The sequence below is a fragment of the Haliotis asinina genome, chromosome 10 (genome assembly GCF_037392515.1).
Source record: "Haliotis asinina isolate JCU_RB_2024 chromosome 10, JCU_Hal_asi_v2, whole genome shotgun sequence".
Taxonomy (NCBI): domain Eukaryota; kingdom Metazoa; phylum Mollusca; class Gastropoda; order Lepetellida; family Haliotidae; genus Haliotis; species Haliotis asinina.
The window spans coordinates 21800020-21827500 of NC_090289.1; the positions used below are offsets into that span (position 1 = coordinate 21800020).

Sequence of the window (27481 nt, forward strand, 5' to 3'; positions counted from 1 at the left end):
AACTATTAGGACGGAAAAATAATGAAGCCAATGTACGTCTCTGTATTTTGTCTCATAACCCTAATAAGTTTATTGTCATACAAGTATGATTTTGAAAATTAATAAAAGAACACACGGTCTGCTTATGCTTATAGTAAATTTCTAACATGGCCGTAACATTTAAACATTGTATAGACTGCCAATGTGGATCCTATTTCACACACACATATGCGATCTAGCGTGTGTTTTCTGTCATATAGATTCTGCTGAATGCTACAACAAAGAAATTAAAACAAAATGCAAATAATGAATTTAAAACAGACTAATTTTATAGAAACAATGTCAGGCTATTACCTTGTTCAGGAATGTATCAATATCCACATAAAAGAACGGTATTCCATTCATCTGCAGCTGGTAAATAATCCTGCTCTATGTCGTGTTTTACTACAGTATAATTTGCGAAAAAGTAACACATCGTTTCAGGTCTTTCAAATTGGTAGCACACCTGGCAACTAACTGTATGATGCTCGCCATTCTAAGTAATTTAGTTAACCAATAATGAGCAATCACTCAATCAACGTAATGATGGTTAATTCTTTGAAGGGAGGATGTTGTTTTTACACTAGCATTTTACGACAGGGTGTAGTCAGCCTGGATTAGCACATCTACACACTCTGCCTTTTGACAAATCCGCTAGAAGATAAAACTAATTAATCAATCAGTGTGTTATCGGTTAATCCTTTGATCGATGTTTGTTTTTGTAACTCAGCTGACAAGCCCTCTTGCATCACTTACATGCACATATTACATAACATACAATACATTTGCCACTACAGATCTTAATTTATAATGTTGAGTGTTTACTTCAGACAGCAAAAATGCCAAATGGGAGACCTTTGATAAGTGTCCGGAGTGGTGTTACTACTAATTATACCTGTTATAAATTCATTAACTGACCACCAAGAGAATGATGACAAATAACACGTGTAGGTTTACACCATCAAACGCCAGGTACAGCAAGAAACATGTAATCTCTGTGTCGCATGCAGCCTGAAAACACTTACGGGCCGAAACTTTTTTGAGGATACCAACGGAACTTCGTTACATAAGAAATACATACAGGCATTTGCTGTGTACTTGGGTAAATAGGTGTAATCAGTTTTTTTACGTAAGAAACTTTTCAGATTTCTCTACCAATGGCAAAGTCATCGTTTTTTGTTTACGAATTCAAATAAATCAACTGCGAGTTTTTATTATCATAAATAATAAACCAGCATACCTTAACAAAGAAGTCATACTATATTTCTGCAAGTGCAGACGGTTCATTCCTATTATGACTTCTCCCAGTTTGACTACCCGTCCTATACACAACTTGCTCCAGTTGAGTGCTTTTTAATTACTAGCTCTCTAACCTCCGCCTGGTACACTGTTCCCACGGCAGTTATAACGAACAATTATAGCCTTACAGATTCATACAAAATTAGTTGCTGTGGAAGAGTTCAGATATATACAAGTCAAAGCTATATTACAGAACAGCCTCGTTTACACTTTACTGGGTTCCGTTCCATTGCACAACTTAGTGCGATAACCAGTCCAGAATGTTTAGACTAATTCATTTAACTGGATACATAAATATTAATCAGTATATGATTGGATACGACTAGGCACTTGTATTTTGCAACACTACGCTCCTTCTAACCCTTGCAGACACGCCGTATAACGTTTTCTGTCGAATAGTGAGCTCTGACAAAGGGAGACCTGGAAATCCTGGAAATCTCAAAACGAGGCTTTGTCGCATGAAACCTTTGGTGGTCTGGTACGGAAATGATACCATACCAATCTCATTGTGCAAAACTACCCTGAATAAGTGGAAAAAAGTTAACTTTGTTAAGGTATGCTGCTTGAACCTCGACAAAAAATTTAGAAATACGAAAATGTAGAACGTTGAATATTAAAATTCATTTGCAAATGCCATTTTCCTATGAAACAAGGGATTGGACGCCAGTTCAGGGTAGAGTTGTTTTTGGTGCTTATTTTCAGTTTTACATGTGGAAATTTGGATCGACTGAAAAAGTAGGTAATTGTCTGAACAGGTTATATATATGATGAGACTCATATCGGTGTATATACTGAGTAACACGGTATATCATATACACTACTTAGTATTGTGCAGATGAATGGAATACGATTTCTTTTACGTGGATATTGATGGATACATTCCTGAACAAGGTAGTAGCCTGACATTGTTGCTATAAAATTAGTCTGTTTTACATTCATTATTTGCAGTTTGTTTTAATTTATTTGTTGTAGCATTCAGCAGAATCTGTATGACAGAAAACACACACTAGATCGCGTATGTGTGTGAAATAGGATCCACATTGGTAATCTATACAATGTATAAATGTTGCTGTTATGTTAGAAATTTACTATGAGTATAAGCAAATCGTGTGTTCGTTTATTAATTTTCAGAATCATACAAATATGACAATAAACTAATTATGGTTATGAGACAAAATACAGAGAGGTACATTGGCTTCGTTATTTTCCGTCCTAATAGTTTTTTACCATTTCTACCACTGGCAGATGATTAACCTTCAAAGTGTTTCATTGGTTTTCATAATACATTTGTAATGAAGTACAAATGACTTCACCTCAGTTGATCTGTCTATAATTAAACTATCAATTGCGCATACGGACTGCGCAGCAGAGGTCACGAACCAGTCACGAATTCTGGGATATCATCCGGGTACTCACGGGAGAAAAACAATAACAAAAGTTTAAACCAGTCCACGGAAATTGCTCCGCATCAGTGCCCCTTTAAGAAGTTATTGTGCTGACCAGCCGACTGGCCAGAAAACACCAACAAACATATGGCGACACGGACCATGGTGACAACTCCCCGGATGGATAAGCTAGCCCCTCTCAGTATCACAAGAATTAATTTCAAATGATATCTTAAAAACAGAGTGGCTTCCATATCGTGGTTTGTAAAACAGAACGGAATCGCCAAACATCGACCGTGTATATGGAGCCAGACGACACATTGGATGTTATCACCACAACTTGTTTGGTGTCAAGCTCGACGTTATTTAAATTTGGGGTCACGAGGAAAGGGTGGGGGTGGGGGGGAGGATGTAATTGAAGGTGTGTACGTGCTTGTCGGATTTTATTGACGTTAATTGAACTGTTTACATCGGAGGGTTCTTGTGTGTACAAAAACAACAATCCAGTTAGAACCCGTAAATGTCCCCTGTGCATCACATGGCGTTCAAGGCATTCCCGTTGCACAGCTGTGTTACTCATTTACTCATATTGATTGTGTTTAGAGGTTGTAACTGCTACTCCAACATCTTCATCAATCACATCACAAAATGGCATCACTATCCCCTCTGCCTCTGTGAAGGCACGTTTTCACAAGTGAACTGAATCCAATGTTTCTTCGCGCAAGTAAAAATGAGATTTTAAAAAAACCGTGTGTAAACCCACTCAAACAGACATCTGTAACCGTGTGTCTATCTGAACAGAGTAAACATTTGCAGTGCTTTAGTGCTAGTGTCAGAAATATGTTGTAAAAACAAAATCAGCAACTCTTGCACTGGTTAATTTCCCCATGTCGATCAGACCACGTGCTATTTCTGCACAGGTTGAACCTCCAGCTCTGCCACATGGCACAGTGTATGCAACTATAGTTCACTTGGGGGACAAGCTATGTTGAAAGATGAGCTGTTGTCCATCGTGTCCCGATGACACGTACGCTCGTATCACAGGGTCTGGGGTCCACTGGCGTCCCAGAGATTCAACATTCACTGAACCAGGTTGAAGCGTTCAGGTCCCCGACAGCTTTAGACCAAGGTGTCTTTAGTGTTTAGTTATTGCTTCAGCATAACCACTTGGTCTACAGTGCGAAACATATTAAGATAGCATGCTATTCGGAGGTTTATACTCTGTCCTAGCACATGTCTGACGCATGACAAGTTATTGTAAACCAATTTGACATACCAGTGGCAAAAAATGATGTTCGTATTTTGACGTGAATAACAGACAAGCCATAGCATTTGATCATGACATTTTCCATGTTTTCAAGAGAATCAGGAGCACATGCTATGATAAAGTCGGGTATGTGCAACTGACTTAGAGATATGATACATGTATGATACATAGGACGGGTTAAGGTGCATCAGTCTCATTATATTGTATGATCACGATATATCTTTCTCTGAGAGGTTTTACATATGTATGTATGTTCAATGTATATCTTGTCCTGAGAGGTTTTACATGTGTCTGTATGTTCATGATATATCATATTCTGTGAGGCTGAGCACGTGTCTGTATGTTCATGAGACATCTAGTCCGGAGAGGTCTGTATGTATGTATGTAGGTATGTATGTGTGTGTGTGTGTGTGTGTGTGTGTGTGTGTGTGTGTGTGTGTGTGTGTGTGTGTGTGTGTATGGACGGACGGACGGATGGATGTAGTTTGTACAATATATCTAAACCTTGAGTAACTTTTAAAATACAACCTATCTGAAGAAAATATACAATTGACAAATTGAATTTGCTACAAGACGCATCCAGTTTCGTTCTGAAGATATGCAATGTGTACAAGTAATGAACGCCTAAAAGTTATTGGCCTTTTCCAAACTGGTAGAATTTAGCCAGAGGTCATTCGTTTATTAAGTACTGCCGGTACACGTAAGCGTTGCCCTCCCAGGAGCCACGTGACCAGACACAACACCACACCAAGTGAGGCCATATTGGCGTAACTATCGATGTAGCTGCCAACCCTTCCACAGCTCTGCATCACAGTTGGCCGGGGAACGCGTAAGTAGATTCTAATTTAATAATCACGGTTTATTGTAAATGTGTCCTCGGGTACCTGGTCATATGCATCTTAACAGTTTCTTGTAATATGAAGAAATAAAATTTATGTAATTTCTGTGAAGGTATTTTTTTCCATATGGAACATGAATTTTGTGGGTACATCAATCAGTTGATGGTCAAAACTATACTGATAATGCATGACGTTCTGTAAAAGGGATATATGAAACAAAAACACTATCTGGACAGTGTAGAGTTAACGTGTCTCTTGTGGAGACACATCGGGTTTGCAGGTTCACTGTAACATGAGGTACGAGTATTTTACCGCATGCTGATAAGAGAGTGCGACAGAAGAGTAGTTTCGAGCTTATCGAATCATCAATTCCAATAATTGGCAAACTTGTAGAGTAATTCACAGAAAATTAGTTCTCGTGTTCATTTCACGCTGTGGTGATCACGTTTTTGAAATTGCCGTCATGAATAGGACAGTTTCATTTCAGAGTGACATTATGGCACGTAAATAATTTCCAAGCAGTATTGTATGACCAGAACGCTCTTTTCCATACATTACATATCTCGATATTTAGGTTCTTATAAAAAAAGTAGTTTCTGCAATATGTAACAAAGTATGTTTCGTCTTGTGGGGAGAAAGTGTGTGTGTGTGTGTGTGTGTGAGAGAGAGAGAGAGAGAGAGAGAGTGTGTGTGTGCGTGCGTGCGTGCGTGCGTGCGTGTGTGAAATGTACCTCCGTGTCCCTGTGTTTATGCAACCTTTTTGCTTAAATATCGAAAGTGGACATCAATGCTAGAGTTGTAAATTGTGCTGAAGAATCAAATTGGCATTGCGAGAAAACACATGATAACCACTAGGCTACCCCGACATGTGCACGTTTAAGTCGACTGACTGCAGGATATGCCAGATACACTGAAAAAAATACATGTATGACAACAGGGGCGTCAATGACGCAGGTCATTGAGAGACATCACACAGATGGGAACAGGGATCGTTACATTTAGGTCATTGAGAGACCTAATAAAGATGGAAACAGGGATTGTTACATGTAGGTCATTGAGAGACATCACAAAGATGACAACAGGGATGGTTACATTTAGGTCATTAAAAGACATCACAAAGATGACAACAGGGATGGTTACACTTAGGTCATTGAGAGACATCACACAGATGGGAGCAGGGATTGTTACACTTAGGTCATTGAGAGACATCACAAAGATGGGAACAGGGATCGTTACACTTAGATCATTGAGAGACATCACACAGATGACAACAGGGATGGTTACATTTAGGTCATTGAGAGACATCACACAGATGACAACAGGGGTGGTTACACTTAGGTCATTGAGAGACATCACAAAGATGACAACAGGGATTGTTCCACTTAGGTCATTGAGAAACATCACAAAGATGGGAGCAGGGATTGTTACACTTAGGTCATTGAGAGACATCACAAAGATGGGAACAGGGATGGTTACACTTAGGTCATTGAGAGACATCACACAGATGGGAACAGGGATCGTTACACTTAGGTCATTGAGAGACATCACAAAGATGACAACATGGATGGTTACACTTAGGTCATTGGGAGACATCACACAGATGACAACAGGGATGGTTACACTTAGGTCATTGAGAGACATCACAAAGATGGCAACAGGGATTGTTACACTTAGGTCATTTAGAGACATCACACAGATGACAACAGGGATGGTTACACTTAGGTCATTGAGAGACATCACAGAGATGGGAACAGGGATTGTTACACTTAGGTCATTTGAGAGACATCACAAAGATGACAACAGAGGTGGTTACACTTAGGTCATTAAGAGACATCACAGAGATGGGAGCAGGGATTGTTACACTTAGGTCATTGAGAGACATCACAAAGATGGCAACAGGGATTGTTACACTTAGGTCATTTAGAGACATCACAAAGATGACAACAGGGATGGTTACACTTAGGTCATTGAGAGACATCACACAGATGACAACAGGGGTGGTTACACTTAGGTCATTGAGAGACATCACAAAGATGACAACAGGGATGGTTACACTTAGGTCATTGAGAGACATCACAGAGATGGGAACAGGGATTGTTACACTTAGGTCATTTAGAGACATCACACAGATGACAACATGGATGGTTACACTTAGGTCATTGAGAGACATCACACAGATGACAACAGGGGTGGTTACACTTAGGTCATTGAGAGACATCACAAAGGTGGCAACAGGGATTTTTACACTTAGGTCATTTAGAGACATCACAAAGATGACAACAGGGATGGTTACACTTAGGTCATTGAGAGACATCACACAGATGACAACAGGGGTGGTTACACCTAGGTCATTGAGAGACATCACAAAGATGACAACAGGGATGGTTACACTTAGGTCATTGAGAGACATCACACAGATGGGAACAGGGATTTTTACACTTAGGTCATTTAGAGACATCACACAGATGACAACAGGGATGGTTACACTTAGGTCATTGAGAGACATCACACAGATGACAACAGGGGTGGTTACACTTAGGTCATTGAGAGACATCACAAAGATGACAATAGGGATGGTTACACTTAGGTCATTGAGAGACATCACACAGATGACAACAGGGATTGTTACACTTAGGTCATTGAGAGACATCACAAAGATGGCAACAGGGATCGTTACACTTAGGTCATTTAGAGACATCACACAGATGACAACAGGGATGGTTACACTTAGGTCATTGAGAGACATCACACAGATGGGAACAGGGATCGTTACACTTAGGTCGTTGAGAGACCTAACAAAGATGGCAACAGGGATTGTTACACTTAGGTCATTTAGAGACATCACAGAGATGGGAACAGGGATTGTTACACTTAGGTCATTGAGAGACATCACACAGATGGGAACAGGGATCGTTACACCTAGGTCATTGAGAGACATCACAAAGATGGGAACAGGGATTGTTACACTTAGGTCATTGAGAGACATCACAAAGATGGGAACAGGGATTGTTACACTTAGGTCATTGAGAGACATCACAGAGATGGGAACAGGGATTGTTACACTTAGGTCATTGGGAGACATCACACAGATGACAACAGGGATCGTTACACTTAGGTCATTGAGAGACCTAACAAAGATGGGAACAGGGATTGTTACACTTAGGTCATTGAGAAACATCACAGAGATGGGAACAGGGATTGTTACACTTAGGTCATTGAGAGACATCACAGAGATGGGAACAGGGATTGTTACACTTAGGTCATTGGGAGACATCACACAGATGGGAACAGGGATCGTTACACTTAGGTCATTGGGAGACATCACAGACATCACACAGATGGGAACAGGGATCGTTACACTTAGGTCATTGGGAGACATCACACAGATGGGAACAGGGATTGTTACACTTAGGTCATTGAGAGACATCACAGAGATGGGAACAGGGATCGTTACACTTAGGTCGTTGAGAGACCTAACAAAGATGGGAACAGGGATTGTTACACTTAGGTCATTGAGAGACATCACACAGATGGGAACAGGGATCGTTACACGTAGGTCGTTGAGAGACCTAACAAAGATGGCAGTTTGGATCGTTACATGTAGGTCGAACAGTAAGGAAATAGACAACATTCATTGAGAGACATCACAAAGATGGCAGTTTGGATCTTCACTCTTAGGTCATTGCGAGACCAAACAAAGATGTAACCGGTAACGTTTCAGAATTGTGTTGCGCCTAAATATTTCTCATTTTACAAACCCTTAATTACACTGAGCGAAAGTGTATGGCCAAATGATGGCTTTCGTTTCACACAATATCGTTAGCAAAACATGGTTAAAACACACTTTCTAGAACTAAGACCAACTCGAATTCATCTTGTCATGGGCCGCGCATAGATTATGTGTCACAAGGACCCAGTTTGTGTATTCTTCACGACCAGTGACAGAGGTTAGAAATGTGATGACCAACCGCGTACTGTCTGTCATCAATACCCCGCAGAGTCATTTAGAAACCAGTTGCTGTTATCACGACTCGTAATTAGTGTGCTAGCAGTGATTAGGGTTCTTCATGCTATCACGTGACGATAATCACGTTGTAGCCACAGTGCGAGGACACATGCACCACACCACCTTGTATGCAGCAATACAGAACATGATATGGTCGTTTTTGCTATTGTCGTGCATCTGTTAATATCTCTTATCGTAAACCCCGCACTGTGGGATGGTGGAAGTATATAAACACTGTGGGTTCATGGAAGTATGTGAACACTGTGGGGTTGTAGAAGCATGTGGACACTATGGGATTGTGGAAGTATGTCTACACTGGAAATAAATGGACACTGTGGGGATATGGATGTATATGAACACTTGGGATTGTAGAGGCAGAACAAAGGCATGCACGGTAATTTTTTCCCGCCGTTATTCTTCATCATTTATCTGTTACATATTTATAATCACTAATCAGCCAGCAAGCCATTCCCCACACTTTCATTCACAAAACTTTGGGAATTTCTCCAATCATTCATAGGGTAACTAATTACATAGTTACATAGGGTAACTAATTACATAGTTACATAGGGTAACTAATTATATAGTTACATAGGGTAACTAATTACACGTTCATCCGGTGATGATAGTATTCGGATGAATTCTAACCAAGCTAGAAGAGATATTACTGGAGGACATTTGGAGCATATATACTGTCACATTTGAGGAACTATGCTCGTCAGCGTTGCAGCTGGCACTAGCAGTTATATTTAATGTTTAGTTCACACGTACATTGGATTCTTAGTAAGTCTTATTCCAGCCCTTTCTGAGATGAAAAATATAGCGAGTTTAATCTTTGAAGCTCGATTTATGGATGTCCCTCGTGATTGTACTGTATCACAGTATCAATGACCTCCTCGTGTTTGTATTCTATATCCTACCACATTAATCACCATGGTGTTTTTGTGTATCCGTGTTCTCATGTTTGTATTCATGCATTTCCTCACCATTGTAAAACACTGTTGAACATGTTTTTTAGGCAGTGCCTCAGGGTTTGTATGAATCCCACAGATACTTCCTGTCCTTCACCTGATGAAGCAGCATGCACTCCGAAACGTCGCGTTCTTCACAGTAAAGATCACATCCATAAATGTAGCTTTTCTAGCAAGTCTAGACTTTACTCAGATTTAGGATCTCCCATCTCACGAGGTCTCAATTGTTATGTATAATGACCCTTTCGCGACTATCAGGCGTTACTCTAACGACATAGGATACAGATAGTCACATAAAAGAATTGATTTCAACTTAGGGTGTGTAAATGTGCTGAATATTTTGAAAAATGTTAATCAAAATAACTGTGTCATGCAAAGTTAACAATTCCACTTTGTCACTTTCCCCAGGAACCAATTCTACAAACAGCCGTTACATTATAACACGTTACATTATGCCCAACTTTCTGTTGCAGGTGCAAAATGGTGATGTATCGCCTGGTTTTCGGAGCTCTTAAACACTCGCGGTCATCACTCGCTCTTTATCCGATTAAAGAGACCCGTTCCTTATCAACGTTTGCTGTTAATTCTACTGAAACGGTAACTCCCACTCATAGATTCATCTGAGGTTCTGCCACACCCATGTAAGCTTTCCCCGAACACCTTATGTATCCTACGAATCAACTGCAAACTAATATGGGTATGTTCTATTTGAGGTTTTGCCACTGTTGCCACAGACCTTTAAGGCTCACTGTAGACACTTGAATTTTAGAAAAAAAAAGTTTTGAGAGAGAGAGAGAGAGAGAGAGAGAGAGAGAGAGAGAGAGAGAGAGAGAGAGAGAGAGAGAGAGAGAGAGAGAGAGAGAAGAGACTTAAAAATCACCCGAATATATATTTTATTTATCCTACAACCAAACTACAAACTAACATGGGTATGTTTCAGGCCCAGGCCCCCAAAGCCAGCTTAGTGCTCCAGAATGGTAGTCGGTTCCAGGGTTACTCATTTGGTTATGAAAGCCCTACAACAGGGGAGGTAGTTTTCAACACTGGACTGGTCGGGTATGCGAAAGAGGAGACCTGAGATAAAATAACTTGATAAACTTTATTTTCTAGTATTTTCTAGATTGTGGGTTTTAAATCAGACTTCGTTTCCAGCAAGCGATCAAGAGAGTACGGCCGTTACTGTGTTGCTGAAAACGATTTCAACAACAGCCTTATCAATTTGATATGGATATATTCTGGTTGAACATGGCCGTACCAGTATTGCTAAATCACATAAGATGTAACATCATACAAGACACTCAATGTAATTCGAATATCTGCTTATGTTAAGGTATCTGTGTCACTTCAATGAATTAATAAAATTCCTCCATAAAGTGACCACGACAATCCAACTGTATCCATGAAAAAGTAAATGATGCTGAGAAAAACCCAACCTCCAGGAAACTGCGTACTCGACACTGTTCAAATTCTGATTTCGCTATTTCAGCTTGTGTATTGTTTAAATGCAAGTTTCTTGTACCCTGATAAGAGCACCAGATTCCGAACCTAGCGTTTAACAAAAGTTGAATTCCTGTTAAACCTCACTTGGATGTTGACTCTCAAGATTCTAAATGTTTGTTTAAGATATCTGAGTGCTATTGAATGTTGTTTCAGCTATCCCGAAGCACTGACAGACCCAAGTTACAGGGGTCAAATTCTGACACTGACTTACCCCATCATCGGCAACTATGGAGTTCCTGACACAGAGCTACTTGACGGCTATGGACTTCGGAGATATGTAGAGTCGGAGAATATCCAGGTAAGAGTTCATCAGAAGGGTACACAGAGTACGCAGTCTAAACAACCAGTTGTCCGATTTTCATTTTGTGGAAGTCGTTGTGTCTGAACGGGTTAGGCGGCTGACTTTGCGGACTGGCGATTAGGTGCCTGACTCTGAGAGTGCAGATTCGAATCCCGCATGGGACTCACCCAAAAAAGTACTAGAATTTGTACTTTACTAACAATGTGTAATCCCAAACATGACATAGATTACATTTGACCACTTTCTAAATGACATTGTGTTATCAAAGAGTTCATCCACCCAATGCCCGTGTTAAATGAGTGCTCTGTGGCGAAGGGAATCTGACTGCTAAATCTCCAGTAATACCCTATATATGTAACTGGCGCTACTGAACGTTATAGCTTATCTGCCGCGAGCTAGGAAACAGTACATGCCTGCCTTCCGCCGTCACAAACGTTCATATGTATTACATATCCATTTGTGCTTGTTTGTATTTATCACTATACAATTTGATGACATTGTGAATCAAATGCATTGTGTAAAATCCACTTTCTTATTTTAGGTGAGTGGTCTCATCGTGCAAGACTACACTGACCAACACAGTCACTGGAATGCTGTCAAATCTTTGTCCCAATGGTTGATTGAAGAACGCATCCCTGCCCTGTATGGCATCGACACAAGGATGATTACAAAGATGATCAGAGACGAGGTGAATACTATGTTTAATTTCCGATGTATGCAGTACAGCTAATGGTGCGAATACTGCGTGTTTATGTTAAGTAGCACAGATACATAGGTGTACATGCCATCTTAAGAACATAGTAATTTGCAGTAACTGCAGGATATATTTCATAATATGTGTATATTTCTAGTGATTCGTTACCTTTATTTGGTTAATCAAGCGACATGTCTGTGTTTCTATGAACCCTCCAAATAGAGGTATTTGTGTGGTGCAAAGGGTATCTGGAGCAACGCGTATTGGAATACGATACATGTTGAATGTTCTATCTTTCACGTAGGGGACCGTTCTTGGTAAAATTGAGTTTGATGGCAAGGAGGTGGAATTTGATGATCCTAATCTTCGCAATTTGATGGCTGAAGTTTCAACAAAGGTACGTTATTCCACTATCATACATTCAAGAAACACTACGAGAAACACCTGTCGACAAGGGAACACGCACACACACTATTAATGGACATTAATCTAACTTTGTGTTGTCTGTCAGCAAGGAACCTTGTTTCGCTGAGAGTTTTCAATAAAGCATATATTTTTTCATCAAGCTACTAGTGCCCACTGACTATCCCTGTAACCAGTCTTTTTCTACATTATCTACACACATATAATGATATCAGTTTCATCCACCCGTTCTGCACAGCTTGCGTTACTTTGCCAGTTAAATATGTGGTTGAATTAAGCACTCTCACATATTTCCTCAGGACATACGGATTTACGGCAAAGGTAATCCCATACGCATCTTGGCTTTGGATTGTGGTGTGAAGCACAATATGTTGAGGAATCTTGTCAAGGTAAGTCAAGACAAGTTACGCATGTCAGTACATTCCAGGGAAAAGACGCTGTTAGTTCTCTGATCGACACCCAATTGGCTTTCCCTTACACGCGTGAATCAGTCGTTTCACGTGTGTGGGAACAATATGCTTATTGAATATCGGTGCAAGAGCGTCTTACAGCATTGGTTTAAACTGTTGACAGAGGGGAGCAGAAGTGCGATTGGTGCCATGGGATTATGACTTTACGAACGACGCCTATGATGGGCTGTTTATTTCTAACGGCCCAGGGGACCCATCTTTGTCTGTGGAAACCATACATCATGTACGAAAGGTAAGCCATGCCAAAATATATTATCCGTCAGACACTTCGATTACAAAATGTAATATGAGTAGAGTAGTATGCGTTTCACATTCACGCCAAGTAAAAAGCAGAATAGAATTTCTTCAAATGAAATAATCTCCAGATAGCAGAGATATAGTGATAACGTCAACCATACCCAGCTATATTGTCTCTATGTGATGGTTGTACACCAACTACACTCACCGCCAGCTGTACTGTCTGCCCCCTATAGTAGTACACCAACTACACCCACTGGCAGCTGTACTGTCTGCCCCCTATAGTAGTACACCAACTACACTCACCGCCAGCTGTACTGTCTGCCCCCTATAGTAGTACACCAACTACACCCACTGGCAGCTGTACTGTCTGCCCCCTATAGTAGTACACCAACTACACTCACCGCCAGCTGTACTGTCTGCCCCCTATAGTAGTACACCAACTACACTCACCGCCAGCTGTACTGTCTGCCCCCTATAGTAGTACACCAACTACACTCACCGCCAGCTGTACTGTCTGCCCCCTATAGTAGTACACCAACTACACTCACCGCCAGCTGTACTGTCTGCCCCCTATAGTAGTACACCAACTACACTCACCGCCAGCTGTACTGTCTGCCCCCTATAGTAGTACACCAACTACACCCACTGGCAGCTGTACTGTCTGCCCCCTATAGTAGTACACCAACTACACTCACCGCCAGCTGTACTGTCTGCCCCCTATAGTAGTACACCAACTACACTCACCGCCAGCTGTACTGTCTGCCCCCTATAGTAGTACACCAACTACACTCACCGCCAGCTGTACTGTCTGCCCCCTATAGTAGTACACCAACTACACCCACTGCCAGCTGTACTGTCTGCCCCCTATAGTAGTTCACCAACTACACTCACCGCCAGCTGTACTGTCTGCCCCCTATAGTAGTACACCAACTACACTCACCGCCAGCTGTACTGTCTGCCCCCTATAGTAGTACACCAACTACACCCACTGCCAGCTGTACTGTCTGCCCCCTATAGTAGTATACCAACTGCACCCACTGGCAGCTGTACTGTCTGCACGCCACAGTAGTACACCAATTACACCCACTGGCAGCTGTACTGTCTGCATGCCACAGTAGTACACCAACCACACCCACTGCCAGATGCACTGTCTGCATGCCACAGTAGTACACCAACTACACCCACTGCCAGCTGTACTGTCTGCCCCCTATAGTAGTACACCAACTACACCCACTGGCAGCTGTACTGTCTGCACGCTATAGTAGTATACCAACTGCACCCACTGCCAGCTGTACTGTCTGCACGCCACAGTAGTACACCAACTACACCCACTGGCAGCTGTACTGTCTGCCCCCTATAGTAGTACACCAACTACACCCACTGGCAGCTGTACTGTCTGCACGCTATAGTAGTACACCAACTGCACCCACTGGCAGCTGTACTGTCTGCACGCCACAGTAGTACACCAATTACACCCACTGGCAGCTGTACTGTCTGCATGCCACAGTAGTACACCAACCACACCCACTGCCAGATGCACTGTCTGCATGCCACAGTAGTACACCAACTACACCCACTGGCAGCTGTACTGTCTGCATGCCACAGTAGTATACCAACTACACCCACTGCCAGCTGTACTGTCTGCATGCCACAGTAGTACACCAACTACACCCACTGGCAGCTGTACTGTCTGCATGCCACAGTAGTACACCAACTACACCCACTGCCAGCTGCACTGTCTGCCCCCTATAGTAGTACACCAACTACACTCACCGACAGCTGTACTGTCTGCATGCCACTGTAGTACACCAACTACACTCACTGCCAGCTGCACTGTCTGCACGCTATAGTAGTACACCAACTACACCCACTGCCAGATGCACTGTCTGCATGCCACAGTAGTACACCAACTACACTCACTGCCAGCTGTACTGTCTGCATGTCACAGTACTACACCAACTACACTCACTGCCAGCTGTACAGTCTGCATGTCACAGTACTACACCAACTACACCCACTGCCAGATGTACAGTCTGCATGCCACAGCAGTGCACCAACTACACTCACTGCCAGCTGCACTTTCTGTATTTCATACTAGTAAACCAACTACACTCACTGCCAGCAGCACTTTCGGTATTTCATAGTAGTACTCCAACTACACTCACTCCCAGCTGCACTCTCTGTATTTCATAGTACTACACGAACTACACCCAATGCCAGTTGTACTGTCTGCATGCCACGGTGTTGCTCTTAGCAGAGTTTTTCAGTGAAGGAAAACTGTTTGAAAATTTAAAAACATCTAGATCCTCTGAATATTGCCTGTGCTGCGTGTATGCATGTTTGTTTGTTTGTTTGTTTGTGTGTGTGTGTGTGTGTGTGTGTGTGTGTGTGTGTGTGTTTGTACTTGTGTGTGAGTATCTATGTGTGTGTGAATGGTCAGTGTCAGAGGGAAAATGTAACTTTACGTATTTTCCCAATTGATTGATTTCTCAGTTGCCAATGATGTTTGTGGATATTTGTCGCCATTACAGCACTATGAGTTGACGACGATGTCATGGTACTGACTTACCGTATATTCCCAGGTTCTTGAAGGAAGGTCTGAGCCAGTGTTCGGAATTTGTATGGGGAACCAAATTACAGCACTTGCTGCCGGTGCAAAGTCCTACAAATTACCTCTTGGCAACAGGTTATTAATATCTGTACTGTACTGGTTTTAACATATTTAAACGTTATAAATGAGGTAATAACTGTTATTTGTTAAATGTGTACATATATATAAACGAAAGAATGACACATGATACAGCAAAGAACAAGGTTACAGATCAAAACAATAAATGTTCTCGTTGTTTTAGAAATGCAAATATATCGACACATCTGTTTTTCAGTGGCGTGAAATGCCACCTCAAAAATAAATGTTCATTTGCAGGGGCCACAACCAACCTGTTGTGAACACCGTCACCAAGCAGGCATTCATTACATCTCAGAATCATGGCTTTGCGGTTGACAGTGAGTCTCTACCAGAGGATTGGGAGGTTCTCTTCGTTAATGCAAACGATGGAACAAACGAGGTAATTGAATTTTCACAGTTAGTACATTAAACACTTTAAAGAACACCCAAGACGAGCATGTTTGTTGCAGTACCACCCGTGCTTGACAAATTATCTGTAGTCACAACTAGAGATAAACTTCTTTTGAGTAGCCTACTGTACTGACATCCCTATTCATTTCACCAACATTCCGTGTTAAGATAATATTCATTAATGTTGAATACAACAATGAAAATATACCCGAATAATACGTCTATTGGCAGGGTGTCATGCACAAAACTAAACCGATTTTTACGGCGCAGTTTCACCCTGAAGCGTACGGAGGACCAACAGACACAGAAGTAAGAATTGGCACAAGCGTTTGATTTCGCAAAAATACAGACATGAGTTAACAAAATTATTGATAACTTGCCATGGGGTTCACTTGACTTTTATGACATAATCATGATAATGTAATTGTGAAATAATAAATCAGCGTGGTACTTGGTGTTAATGTTCAGTGGACTATTTATTGAGAAGTGATAATGAAGAAAGATAACTCATCTTTCTTATCATTGTGAAATTTAAAAGCTACATTTTGAGCAGGTATGAAAAAAATTCCAAGTTTATTTGCAGTTTTGAACCGTAAGCAGAAGATATCTTATAGCCCACTGACATGTAAGATACCATTACTGGACTGCACGAAATGAACACTGACTTGTCCTGGGCGCCCGGCGATTGGTGTTTTGAACCCGTGCTTAGTATTTCGATAGTATCATAACGTCCACTAGGATACATTTGGCCGTAAGAGCATGGTGATTACAGAGAGGGATGGGTGCTGGCTTTCTACTATGGATAGGTCGTCAGATTGTCACCCTGTGTTCCAGTTTCTCTTTGACTACTTCATGGACCTGATCAAGACAAAGGAGACGTCTGTGGTGAATGTCATGCCTAGCACCGAGGCCAGACCACAACCTCCACAGGTGACACAATGTCTTTACACCGAAAGGAGCCAGCGATGCCATTCTCAAAATGCTTTCTGTAACAGTTATGATTTTCTCCAACACTGAAAGTCACCTTTACCCATCTGTCCGTCTTGCATCCATAGTATATGTATATAATCTCGTGACTATTTTATTTTTGCAGAATTCTTATCATTTGCGACTGTTGTTGCTTCCACGTTCAACATACCTTTATCTTTACATTTGATATTAGTTATTCGCATATGATATAGTATAATGACTGATTACTTCTCAGTTCAGGCTATAAAATAGTAATTTGTATGAGTATAAATATTATTGCTTCTTTAGGTGTCGAAGGTCCTTGTGTTAGGCAGTGGTGGACTGTCAATTGGACAGGCAGGGGAATTCGACTACAGCGGTACACAAGCAATCAAAGCTTTGAAGGTGAGCACTTTGGTGTACTTGAGGTCATGTTATAATTCCCGTTACATACCAGAGAGTATATCGTGTAGATGTAGTCTAAACAAATGAATGCACACGACACCAAGTATCTATACTTGTTATATATCTGTCTAACACCCTATGTATTGCCCACGGCGTATAATGGTCGTTTATAGTACCAATATACGTCCTATGTTTTTGTTTAAGGCAGTATAACTGTATGGAATACCAAAAAGGGACGTTGTCGCATTATGGCCAGCCATACAAAACATACTCTGAACTGCCAGAGTGCCACGACATTTTAGCTGAATTTTGACAATGATAATTTCAACTGTTTATCCCCAAATAACATGATCATATTTACGACGTAACGTTTTGACAAAATGCATTGAATATTCGAGTTACACGAGAAGATGAATATGATAACCACTTCCAGGAGGAGAAGGTGAAGACCATCTTGATGAACCCCAACATAGCCTCAGTCCAGACTAACGCAGAAGGAGAGAAGCAAGCGGACTCGGTGTACTTTTTGCCCATTACTTCTGACTTTGTAAGCGAGGTGATCAGGAGAGAGAGGCCGGATGGCATACTGCTGTCCATGGGCGGCCAGACTGCCCTCAACTGCGGTAGGCTTTCTTACTCTGCTCTTAGCAAGAACGTGGCACAGGGTCTCATTTGAACTGCAAACCTATGTATGCGCTTTGTATTATGTTATAAGTTTCATTGTGGCAACAGTGTGGCACCAGCATTATAAGAACGATGGCTAGAAACGACACAATGATTATTGGCAGGCTACTGTAATGATTACTATTCCTTTAATCAGGAGTCGAACTACATCGACAAGGAATTCTGGATGAATATGGGGTTCAAGTTCTCGGTACGAAGATAGAGAGTGTTGAGGCGACTGAAGATCGGGAGATATTTGCTTCTCATCTGAAAAAGATCAATGAAAAGCTGGCACCGAGCCGCGCCGTTAATAGTCTGAAGGCAGCACTAGAAGCAGCCGAGGAGATCGGCTACCCGGTGATGGTCAGGGCAGCTTATGCCCTTGGTGGGTTGGGCTCTGGAGTAGCACGGGATGAGGCTAGCTTAGAGAAGATAACTTCAGCTGTAAGTATGATGGGTAATAACAAAGTATACAGCTGCACTGTATGTGATAAGACCGCATCAGTGAAGTTCAGTATGGCAAAAACTAGAAATTGCAGGTAAAACACCGACCTTCTGATGATTGAGCAATGGGGGATGGAATTATTGTATCATCAGCCTGTTAGAAATGAAGACATTCTAAAAAAAACCATATTGTTTCAATGTATTTTTAGGCTCATAAATGTAATTAAAAATAATTGAACAGTATCTAATCTTCACACAAAATCCCAACATGCAACTACAACATGGAAAGACTTTGCAAAGTTGACCTTGTTATATTTTCAGGTCACGTATGAAAGTGCATGTTGAATAATGCCTTCATTTGTGAACAGATTTGGTTGATTTCGTCGGTTTTGATGTATCTATTTGCCGAGCTTACAGGTGATCGAAGTCACTTGGTCGAGTTCGGTATACACTCGATCACTTGAAACTTTCAGCATCACAGATTTAATAGTCTGAAACTCATCACAGTGTAAAAGTATGTTTCGAACACTATCTAAATGTACCTTGTCGAGACTGTGCCGTCAGTATTCCCACAAGGCATATTTTATGATGGAAGTTCGGGTGCTGTGAATGAATACGAATGCACCAAAAGATCGCGTTGTCTGAACACTTCTAATACAAATCCCACAGACACTGCATGTGAGAGGATCTGACGTCTAACACTGTGACTCACATCTCTGCAACAACCGTTGATCTCAAGTGTAACTACTGTTGATCGCGGTAATCCGTTCTTCGTCTGAAACCATCACTGCCACTCACTCTACATGCTTCGACATGCTTGCTATTTACTTCATTAGTAACTAATAGTGTCAAGATTAGTATAGTGTCAAGATTAGTATAGTGTCAAGATTAGTATAGTGTCAAGACGCCCGGTATTTGGATTGTTTTCCTTTTTCCAACCCGATTTCTGGACAACGGTTTTCATTAAACAATATCGTATTCACAAAACACTATTTGGCTCTGCTTACATGTGCAGTGGTTATTACAGGACAACCAACATTTACTGAAATAAAGTGTTATTATAGTGAAAGACATATGTTTGAAGGAGGAGGTTCACAAACAAGTACATGTATCATGGTAATCTCGTGCATTGATCACGTCGATGAAAGTACTGTGAAAGACCATTCGATATCCGAAGAAGGATTTAGCAGAGTTTCTGCAACATTGTTTTAGAATTCGGATGACCTCGTAAACGTCGCTCCATTTGAGCCCTGCCAATGCCAGTGGGAGTGGACCTTGTGGGCCCGGGTAACTCACTATCACTGGTCTCAATAAGGCTCTTCTGTACACCTCGAGGGCGATATGGTGTAACGTTATTAAAACGTTTTAAAATGTCCTTCACATCTGCCCCTGTTGGCACGTGTCTTGCAGACAGCTCTATGAAGAAGGAAACGTGCTTCAACACATCGCCTCTCACATGCTCCCATCGGACGAGTGGTCTGTAGAACTGGACGCCGGCGCCGATATTCTTGCTGCACAATGAGGCTTCGGGTTGGGCGTCTTGCGTGGATGCCCTAGACGCGTATTCGTTTTAGAGCTGTTCTAGCAGATACACATCTGTGTCGTCATGCGAGGTATAGTCACTACATGGGACTGTCAACAACTCGTTTCGCTGAAAATATCGCCATGAGTGCCAAATGTTGAAACGTTAAGAGGCTAACAAATGACCAAAACATGCCCCAGGGTTCTCCATCTGTCATTTCCCCGAGGCGTGACATGTCGCGACTTGTTCCAGAACGATGGATACAGGAGTTTTTCCTTTAGGATATACATCTGGTTGTCTGTCCTTCGAAAGTAAAGAGGATAATTTGTGCCAGTTTTTATTTTATTTTATAACCGTTCTTGTAAATTGTCTATCTCTCTTCCTCTGGTTCAAATGAACAATCGCAAGGTACCTCTAAAATATTCAGTTTTGCCACAAGCTGTTGTCTCTGAGTATAGAAAGATGTTTTAAATATCTTTCCAGTATCTCCTCACTCAACTTTCTCTAACGATTACTTGAAAACATTCAAGACTGATCATGTTCCTCCATGTGACATGGCCACTAATGCAAGTGGTTAGATTTTGTGCAAATTCATTTATTCCTCCAAATATATGTGCCGTGTATAAGGTGCGCAGCATAGTCTGCTTGGGCGTCTTTTCGTTTGATTTGTCAAAACGTAAGTTGTACTCATTGTCTGCTTGTGTGATACTTTTAAGTAATGCTTCTGGTGAAGCTGTGAAAAGAAACGTGAATTTACCCATCCTATGGATTTGTGCTAGGCACTTGCTGTTACCAACCAAGTCCTGATAGAAAAGTCACTAGTTGGGTGGAAGGAAGTAGAATACGAGGTTGTAAGGGATGCCTTCGACAACTGTGTTACCGTCTGCAACATGGAAAACCTTGACCCACTGGGCATACACACAGGTACGTGCATTTTACTCATGTTCCCAGTATGCCAAACATGAACAAGGTGATGTGGTTCAAACCTCATCTTATTATGATATTACTGATGATAACACATGATGAGGAAACCACAAATGTGGCGAAGTCTCTTTTGGAAAGGAGGAAAGAGCCGAAACAATAAAATGTATAATCAGCCACTGAAAAAAGAGTCTCACTTTTCACCTCTGCGACGATGATCGAGGAAAAACCGCTCCATTTTGTTATAACAGCGTGATGTCACCATTCGTGATGCCAGTCACACTGACTTAATCCACACTTAGTCGCTAAAACAATCTATCCTCTCCCTATAGGTACGATTCAACCAAAGAACAGGTACGTTCATCTCGGATAGTTCCTCAGTAGTGTCTTGCTGTCAACATAGAATACAATGGGTTATTATTTTAGGTTTCTTTGCGTCATTTTGTAGTTCATGCACAGTAACTTTTCTAGTTTTCTTTACAGGTGATTCCATTGTTGTTGCCCCAAGTCAGACTTTGTCAAACGAAGAATATCATATGCTGCGGGAAACAGCAATCAAGGTATTTTCATCGTGAAACAATCTAAAGAACGAATAAACTCACATTTATTGTACTCTTTTAACCATTACATATGAAAGACTAGTGGTTAGTCCTAAGCGGAACATCATTTATTTTCTTTAAAAACGAGTGGTTAATACATACCGAGCGATTAAATGTTGTCCAAAAGTCGCTTCCTTCCCTCTCGCCCGCCAACGAAACCACAGACAGAGTATGTAACTGTCGCCACAGCCCTGAAGTGACGTCATGTGAGGACGAACTTGCTGATTTCTCGTCTTCAACAAAGACATGCCGAATCGTTAGGTTGCCGTCAAATGCTCCCAAGTGTCGGGTGATGGTGTCATCATGCACAGATTTCCACGGGACCCCTCAGTTCGTGCTAAATATGTTGTTTGTGAGTGCGAAGCCAGTTTAACGTTGTGGAAGCCTGTACGTATTAAATCAGGTCGCTGGACACCTACCTAGCTTAATTCCAAGACAGACGATGCTATTTAGATTTGTTTCCATCGAGTCAAAAAAAGGTCAAAACTACTTACGAGTGAATGATTGATAGCCAAAAGAATTTTGCATGGCACAGCTTGTAACGTAAGGATTTCCTCCTCGGAAGAGGTTTTGGTCGAAGTGACATTAATATTGTAGGCTGTATTATACTGATCGACATCCACCTCGATTTCAAGAGTGAAATTGTTAGAAGCAATGACATGCAGAACCCTATTGTCGATAATCACATACATGTTTTACTAGCAGTAGAAAGTATAGTTTAGATTTCGTAACTCTGTGTAAACAACCCTAAATAGCATTTATTCTCAGACTGGCATATGTTCGCGGCAGGGCGCCGTCATTTTTTTTAAATCGTGGCGTCAAGGTCTTGAGAACCACATTGATTATGGTTTGTTTTCGTCAACTTAAAAGAGCAAAACTACTTCCTACTCAAAGCTAAATATGTTTTTGAATCATGAACAAAACGATTTTTCACGACATCGTTTGTACATCATGATTTATATCCTTTATGACAAGCGATTTTGATAAAATCATCTATCAAAACAAGGTGTATCTCGCAAAATAAGCAAAACTGGTGCCAAAATTAAATGGCAGTAGATTGTGAAACCAGAAAGCTTTCATTTTTCAAAGATAATCCACCCCTGAAATGTAGATGAATACCACAGCAACCCACATAGGTATAGCTCATATTACGTCACGGAGGAGTGCGCCTCTGATTGGTTGAAACTTCGTTCGCAGGAGAGAATTGTGCACTGTTTTCAAAAAGGTCGATTTAAGGTAATCAAACGAAATGAGTAGTTTTATTGACGGGGTTTCATTTATAACGAAATGAGTATATGTGATCTTTAAGCAAAACCCATTCCAACTAAACAGACACCTGAAAATAGTTAAAGACCCCTGAACATGTTAACGTCAACAGCTGGTTTATGTTGATACGTATGGTAAAAATGTTAAGATGTTATTGCAAGTGTAGTTGGTGGAATTGCTTTGCAGTATGACACGAAGCAAACCTACCAATTTTCACAAGTGCAATTTGCCACATGTCGGTATTTAATCAGGGTTTCAAGGTTCAATATTTTGCTAGCATTGTTTTTCCATAGGTTGTTCGTCACTTTGGCATTGTTGGTGAATGCAACATCCAGTATGCCCTCCATCCACAGTCAATGGAATACTGCATCATCGAGATCAATGCAAGGTTATCAAGAAGTTCGGCTCTCGCGTCTAAAGCAACAGGGTAAGAATATGCAGTCTGACATACCTCCCATTTGTACTATATTGTATTTTCCCCAGATGTACCACTGTTAGTGGGTAGGGAGAATTAGGTGCACCACTACAGCTGTAGTGGTACAGTGAACGTTAATCCACCTAGTTTATATGTTGTGGAGGATCATGCCTGACGGAGCAGGTGTATGACCAACAGATGTCAACTGAAGACCACCTGAGTCACTTCGAGCTTCAGCAGCATGTGCAGGTCTGAAACTAAAGTCATCTTGTCAACCACATCAAATCGGTATTTAAAATGTGACCGTGGATTGCTCTAGTATGTACAAGCTTATGTTATATATTGAAGATCACGTGAACCACATCAAATTTGTATTTGAATATTACCATGACATGCTTCAGTGTATATACAAGTTAAGGTTCATGTGTGAAGCGATGTTTGAAAATAAAAGAATCATGTAAACATCGTTACTGTCTATATTTCTTGAATCAGTCTATTATGAACATCCATGGGGAGAAAGTGTGGTAAGGCGTAGTTCAACCGGGGCGTATCCTAGATGGGAAGATACTGTAGTTCATCTGGTCGATCTGAAACTACTGTCTTATGTCTCTGCTGTTCAGAACTATTACTTGTAATTACGTGATATACGCGTACTAATAATGTTACGTAATCTGTGTAATTATACCATGCACGTACGTACGTACACGTACACATACACACACACACACTCATTCACTCACTCACAGACTGAATTATTGGTTCTTGACTTGCAACTAGACCAAACGTGGATTCAACCTCCATGTCAGTAAATGGAGATCTCTGAAAGTACTATCAAACCTGATCTCAGCGGTTTCCAAATGGTAAAGTTGACATTCAGTCCGGAACTGAAGAGATTAACGTGACATCGTTGACTTCATTCTCAAAGGATTAATAGGGGAATGTATTCAACACAATATTACATGAAAATAAAGTATTTAGGCTGAAAATATTTAAACAAATATGCTGACATAAGCAACTGTTCTGTGACTAGACACTGAGTTATGCGACAATGTAGTGACATAACACCCCTTCTCTTCCCACTGATATGTCTTTGCTATATGTGGCGTATTTGCAGGTATCCCCTAGCATTTATAGCAACGAAACTTGCTCTTGGCATTGATCTACCAAGCCTTCAAAACACTACGACCCAAATGACCACTGCATGCTTTGAGCCAAGCCTTGACTACATCGTCACGAAGATCCCTCGCTGGGAGATGGAAAGGTTCCAGCATATGTCTAAGGAGATTGGAAGTGCTATGAAAAGTGTTGGAGAAGTAATGAAAGTCTTAGTGAAGCCATGTTGTATGCCAATCCCTATGTGTTTCTCTTGATACATTACTGTAATATACGTTGACACCCCGTGATTGTTCTGTACACACGAGACAAAACACTACGAACGGACTCCATTATTCGATGAGTTACCCACGTAACATAAACTATTGAAAACAGGTGTTTTCCTATTAAACAGTTCCTAAAATTAATTTGATATGACATTACGTGTTTCAGTGAACATGTCCTGTTTCAGACACTACATTAAACATACACAACTGAACTACAATATAATCTTTTAAACATCAGAAACGTTAATACTTTCAGGTCATGGCAATAGGAAGGACATTCGAGGAAAGTTTGCAGAAGGCCCTGCGAATGACACACCCATCTTGTGTAGGGTTTACTGAGCAGCTCCCTGGTGGCAAACAGTACCCGGCACACTTTGATATTGACACAAACTTACAAGAACCTAACAACACAAGGATTCACACATTAGCCAAGGTATAGCGAATTCATGTTGATTCTAAAGTATACTCGATGCTTTGTTGTTCCAATTAAGTATCTATTACAAAGCAGGAAACACCGGCCGGAGACAAAGCCAGTAAGGAACCTCCTGCAGAGCATAGTAGTGAAATTACAAGATGAAATTTAACAAAACAAATCATAGAAATGTTAAGTATAAAATTTCGAAAACATTTATTGACAATGATACCTATTTTGTCATGAAGTCTGCATTGAGGGGTGGACAAGAAAAGAAGTGACCATCCTTATGTGCTTGCTTCAACTCCACTGGAAGATGCTGTGACAGTGTTACGTTTTGAAGATTAAGTGTATATATCTTCATAAGAAATACACTTTGAAGCTTTTCTGAAACTGACAGTTTTCGATTATCAGAATGCTGAATTGAATGTGCACTATACTTCTGGTTAGACAAACCATCATGGTAAATCTTTGGCAATGTATATTTTTATGAAGACCACACAATGTATGATTTAGGCCTTTCAAGCCGGCTACACGGTGGACAGAATACACTCCCTCACCAACATAGACAGATGGTTCCTCAACAAACTCCGTAAGATTTATGACTTGGAGAGGCGACTAAAGAATATTAACAAGTAAGTTTGTGAAAATACATTATAGTGTTTTGGTTCTTTCTTTGCAGAATGTGTGTATATAGAACGTGGTTGACATATGTGTCTGACATGCATGTACAACATTGGACGATATGTGTTAGACATATGCCCGGTCTCTGTGTATCAAGCATTGAACGTTCACACCCATTACCATCGTTATGGGGCAAGACACAACATACAGGCATACGCCAAGTCTCTGTATCAGATACTGGATCCGTGAACATCTGGGTCACATTGATCACCAGGAACCCACGCCTGTCGTAATAGACGACTATCGGGGTCGGTTGAAACATCGTATCCCAAATGGGTAGATCGATGCTCATGCTCTGGATCACTGGATTGTCTTGTCCAGACTAATTTACAGACCTCCATCATATAGCTGGAATATGACTGAGTCAAACTAAAACCAACCAACTGGAAAAGACAGGATATACATTGGACATGCAGATACATGTAAAACCTCTCAGGGCAAGATATATGACTCACATACATACATACATACATACATACATACATACATACATACATACATACATACATACATACATACATACATACATACATACGGACAAAGATGTCTCATGGACATACAGACACGTGCTCAGCCTCACAGAATATGATATATCATGAACATACAGACACATGTAAAACCTCTCAGGACAAGATGTAAATTGAACAGACATACATATGTAAAACCTCTCAGGACAAGATGTAAATTGAACAGACATACATATGTAAAACCTCTCAGGACAAGATGTAAATTGAACAGACATACATATGTAAAACCTATCAGGACAAGATGTAAATTGAACAGACATACATATGTAAAACCTATCAGGGAAAGATATATCATGATCATACAATATAATGAGACTGATGCACCTTAACACGTCCTATGTATCATACCGTAGCTGGAGACGTGGGGTATTTAATGAAATGTTTCATGTCATTCTGGGACAGGTTTTGAACTGGGTCTTTGCCAATGAGATACACGACAACCGACCTGTGTTTTTGCTTCAGGGCAGATGTGAATGCAGAGCTCATGTTATGTTTAAAACAGACTGGGTTTTCGGACAAACAGATTGGCAACATGTTGGGAATTAATGAAACGGAGTCCCGCAACATGCGACTATCTATGTCAGTAAAACCATGGATAAAACAGGTAACGCAACTCCATATCAATCAATCAATAATTGTGATGCTAATCAGCGGATAATAATTAAGATTTACCTACAATACATCAGTGAGAGGGTAGATGGTCCTTGCACGGTCACTAAACCGCCATTGGGACTTCCCTGGAAACAGTGCCTAACATGAACTATCCCGGGAAAATGGAGTCTCCAAAACATCACAGCATTCTGC

The 27481-nt window shown here is 41.0% G+C and overlaps 1 protein-coding gene across 2 annotated transcripts in view; it reads left to right on the forward strand.

Moving 5' to 3' along the window:
- Window positions 1-4732: 4732 nt before the first annotated feature.
- The window catches only part of LOC137298909 (carbamoyl-phosphate synthase [ammonia], mitochondrial-like), a 53873-nt gene continuing 31124 nt past the window's right edge, over window positions 4733-27481 (forward strand). For both annotated transcript variants that reach the window (XM_067831279.1, XM_067831280.1), the window contains exons 1-22: window positions 4733-4798; window positions 10259-10382; window positions 10726-10841; window positions 11439-11583; window positions 12128-12274; window positions 12585-12677; window positions 13003-13092; window positions 13277-13405; window positions 15996-16099; window positions 16340-16481; window positions 16724-16801; window positions 17327-17422; window positions 17750-17845; window positions 18279-18468; window positions 18666-18952; window positions 21254-21398; window positions 21879-21955; window positions 23554-23687; window positions 24790-24988; window positions 25311-25487; window positions 25983-26101; window positions 27140-27281. In XM_067831279.1, the coding sequence (XP_067687380.1) occupies window positions 10266-10382; window positions 10726-10841; window positions 11439-11583; window positions 12128-12274; window positions 12585-12677; window positions 13003-13092; window positions 13277-13405; window positions 15996-16099; window positions 16340-16481; window positions 16724-16801; window positions 17327-17422; window positions 17750-17845; window positions 18279-18468; window positions 18666-18952; window positions 21254-21398; window positions 21879-21955; window positions 23554-23687; window positions 24790-24988; window positions 25311-25487; window positions 25983-26101; window positions 27140-27281 (2823 nt within the window). In that variant the 5' untranslated portion in view covers window positions 4733-4798; window positions 10259-10265. The remainder of the gene's footprint in view (window positions 4799-10258; window positions 10383-10725; window positions 10842-11438; window positions 11584-12127; window positions 12275-12584; window positions 12678-13002; window positions 13093-13276; window positions 13406-15995; window positions 16100-16339; window positions 16482-16723; window positions 16802-17326; window positions 17423-17749; window positions 17846-18278; window positions 18469-18665; window positions 18953-21253; window positions 21399-21878; window positions 21956-23553; window positions 23688-24789; window positions 24989-25310; window positions 25488-25982; window positions 26102-27139; window positions 27282-27481) is intronic.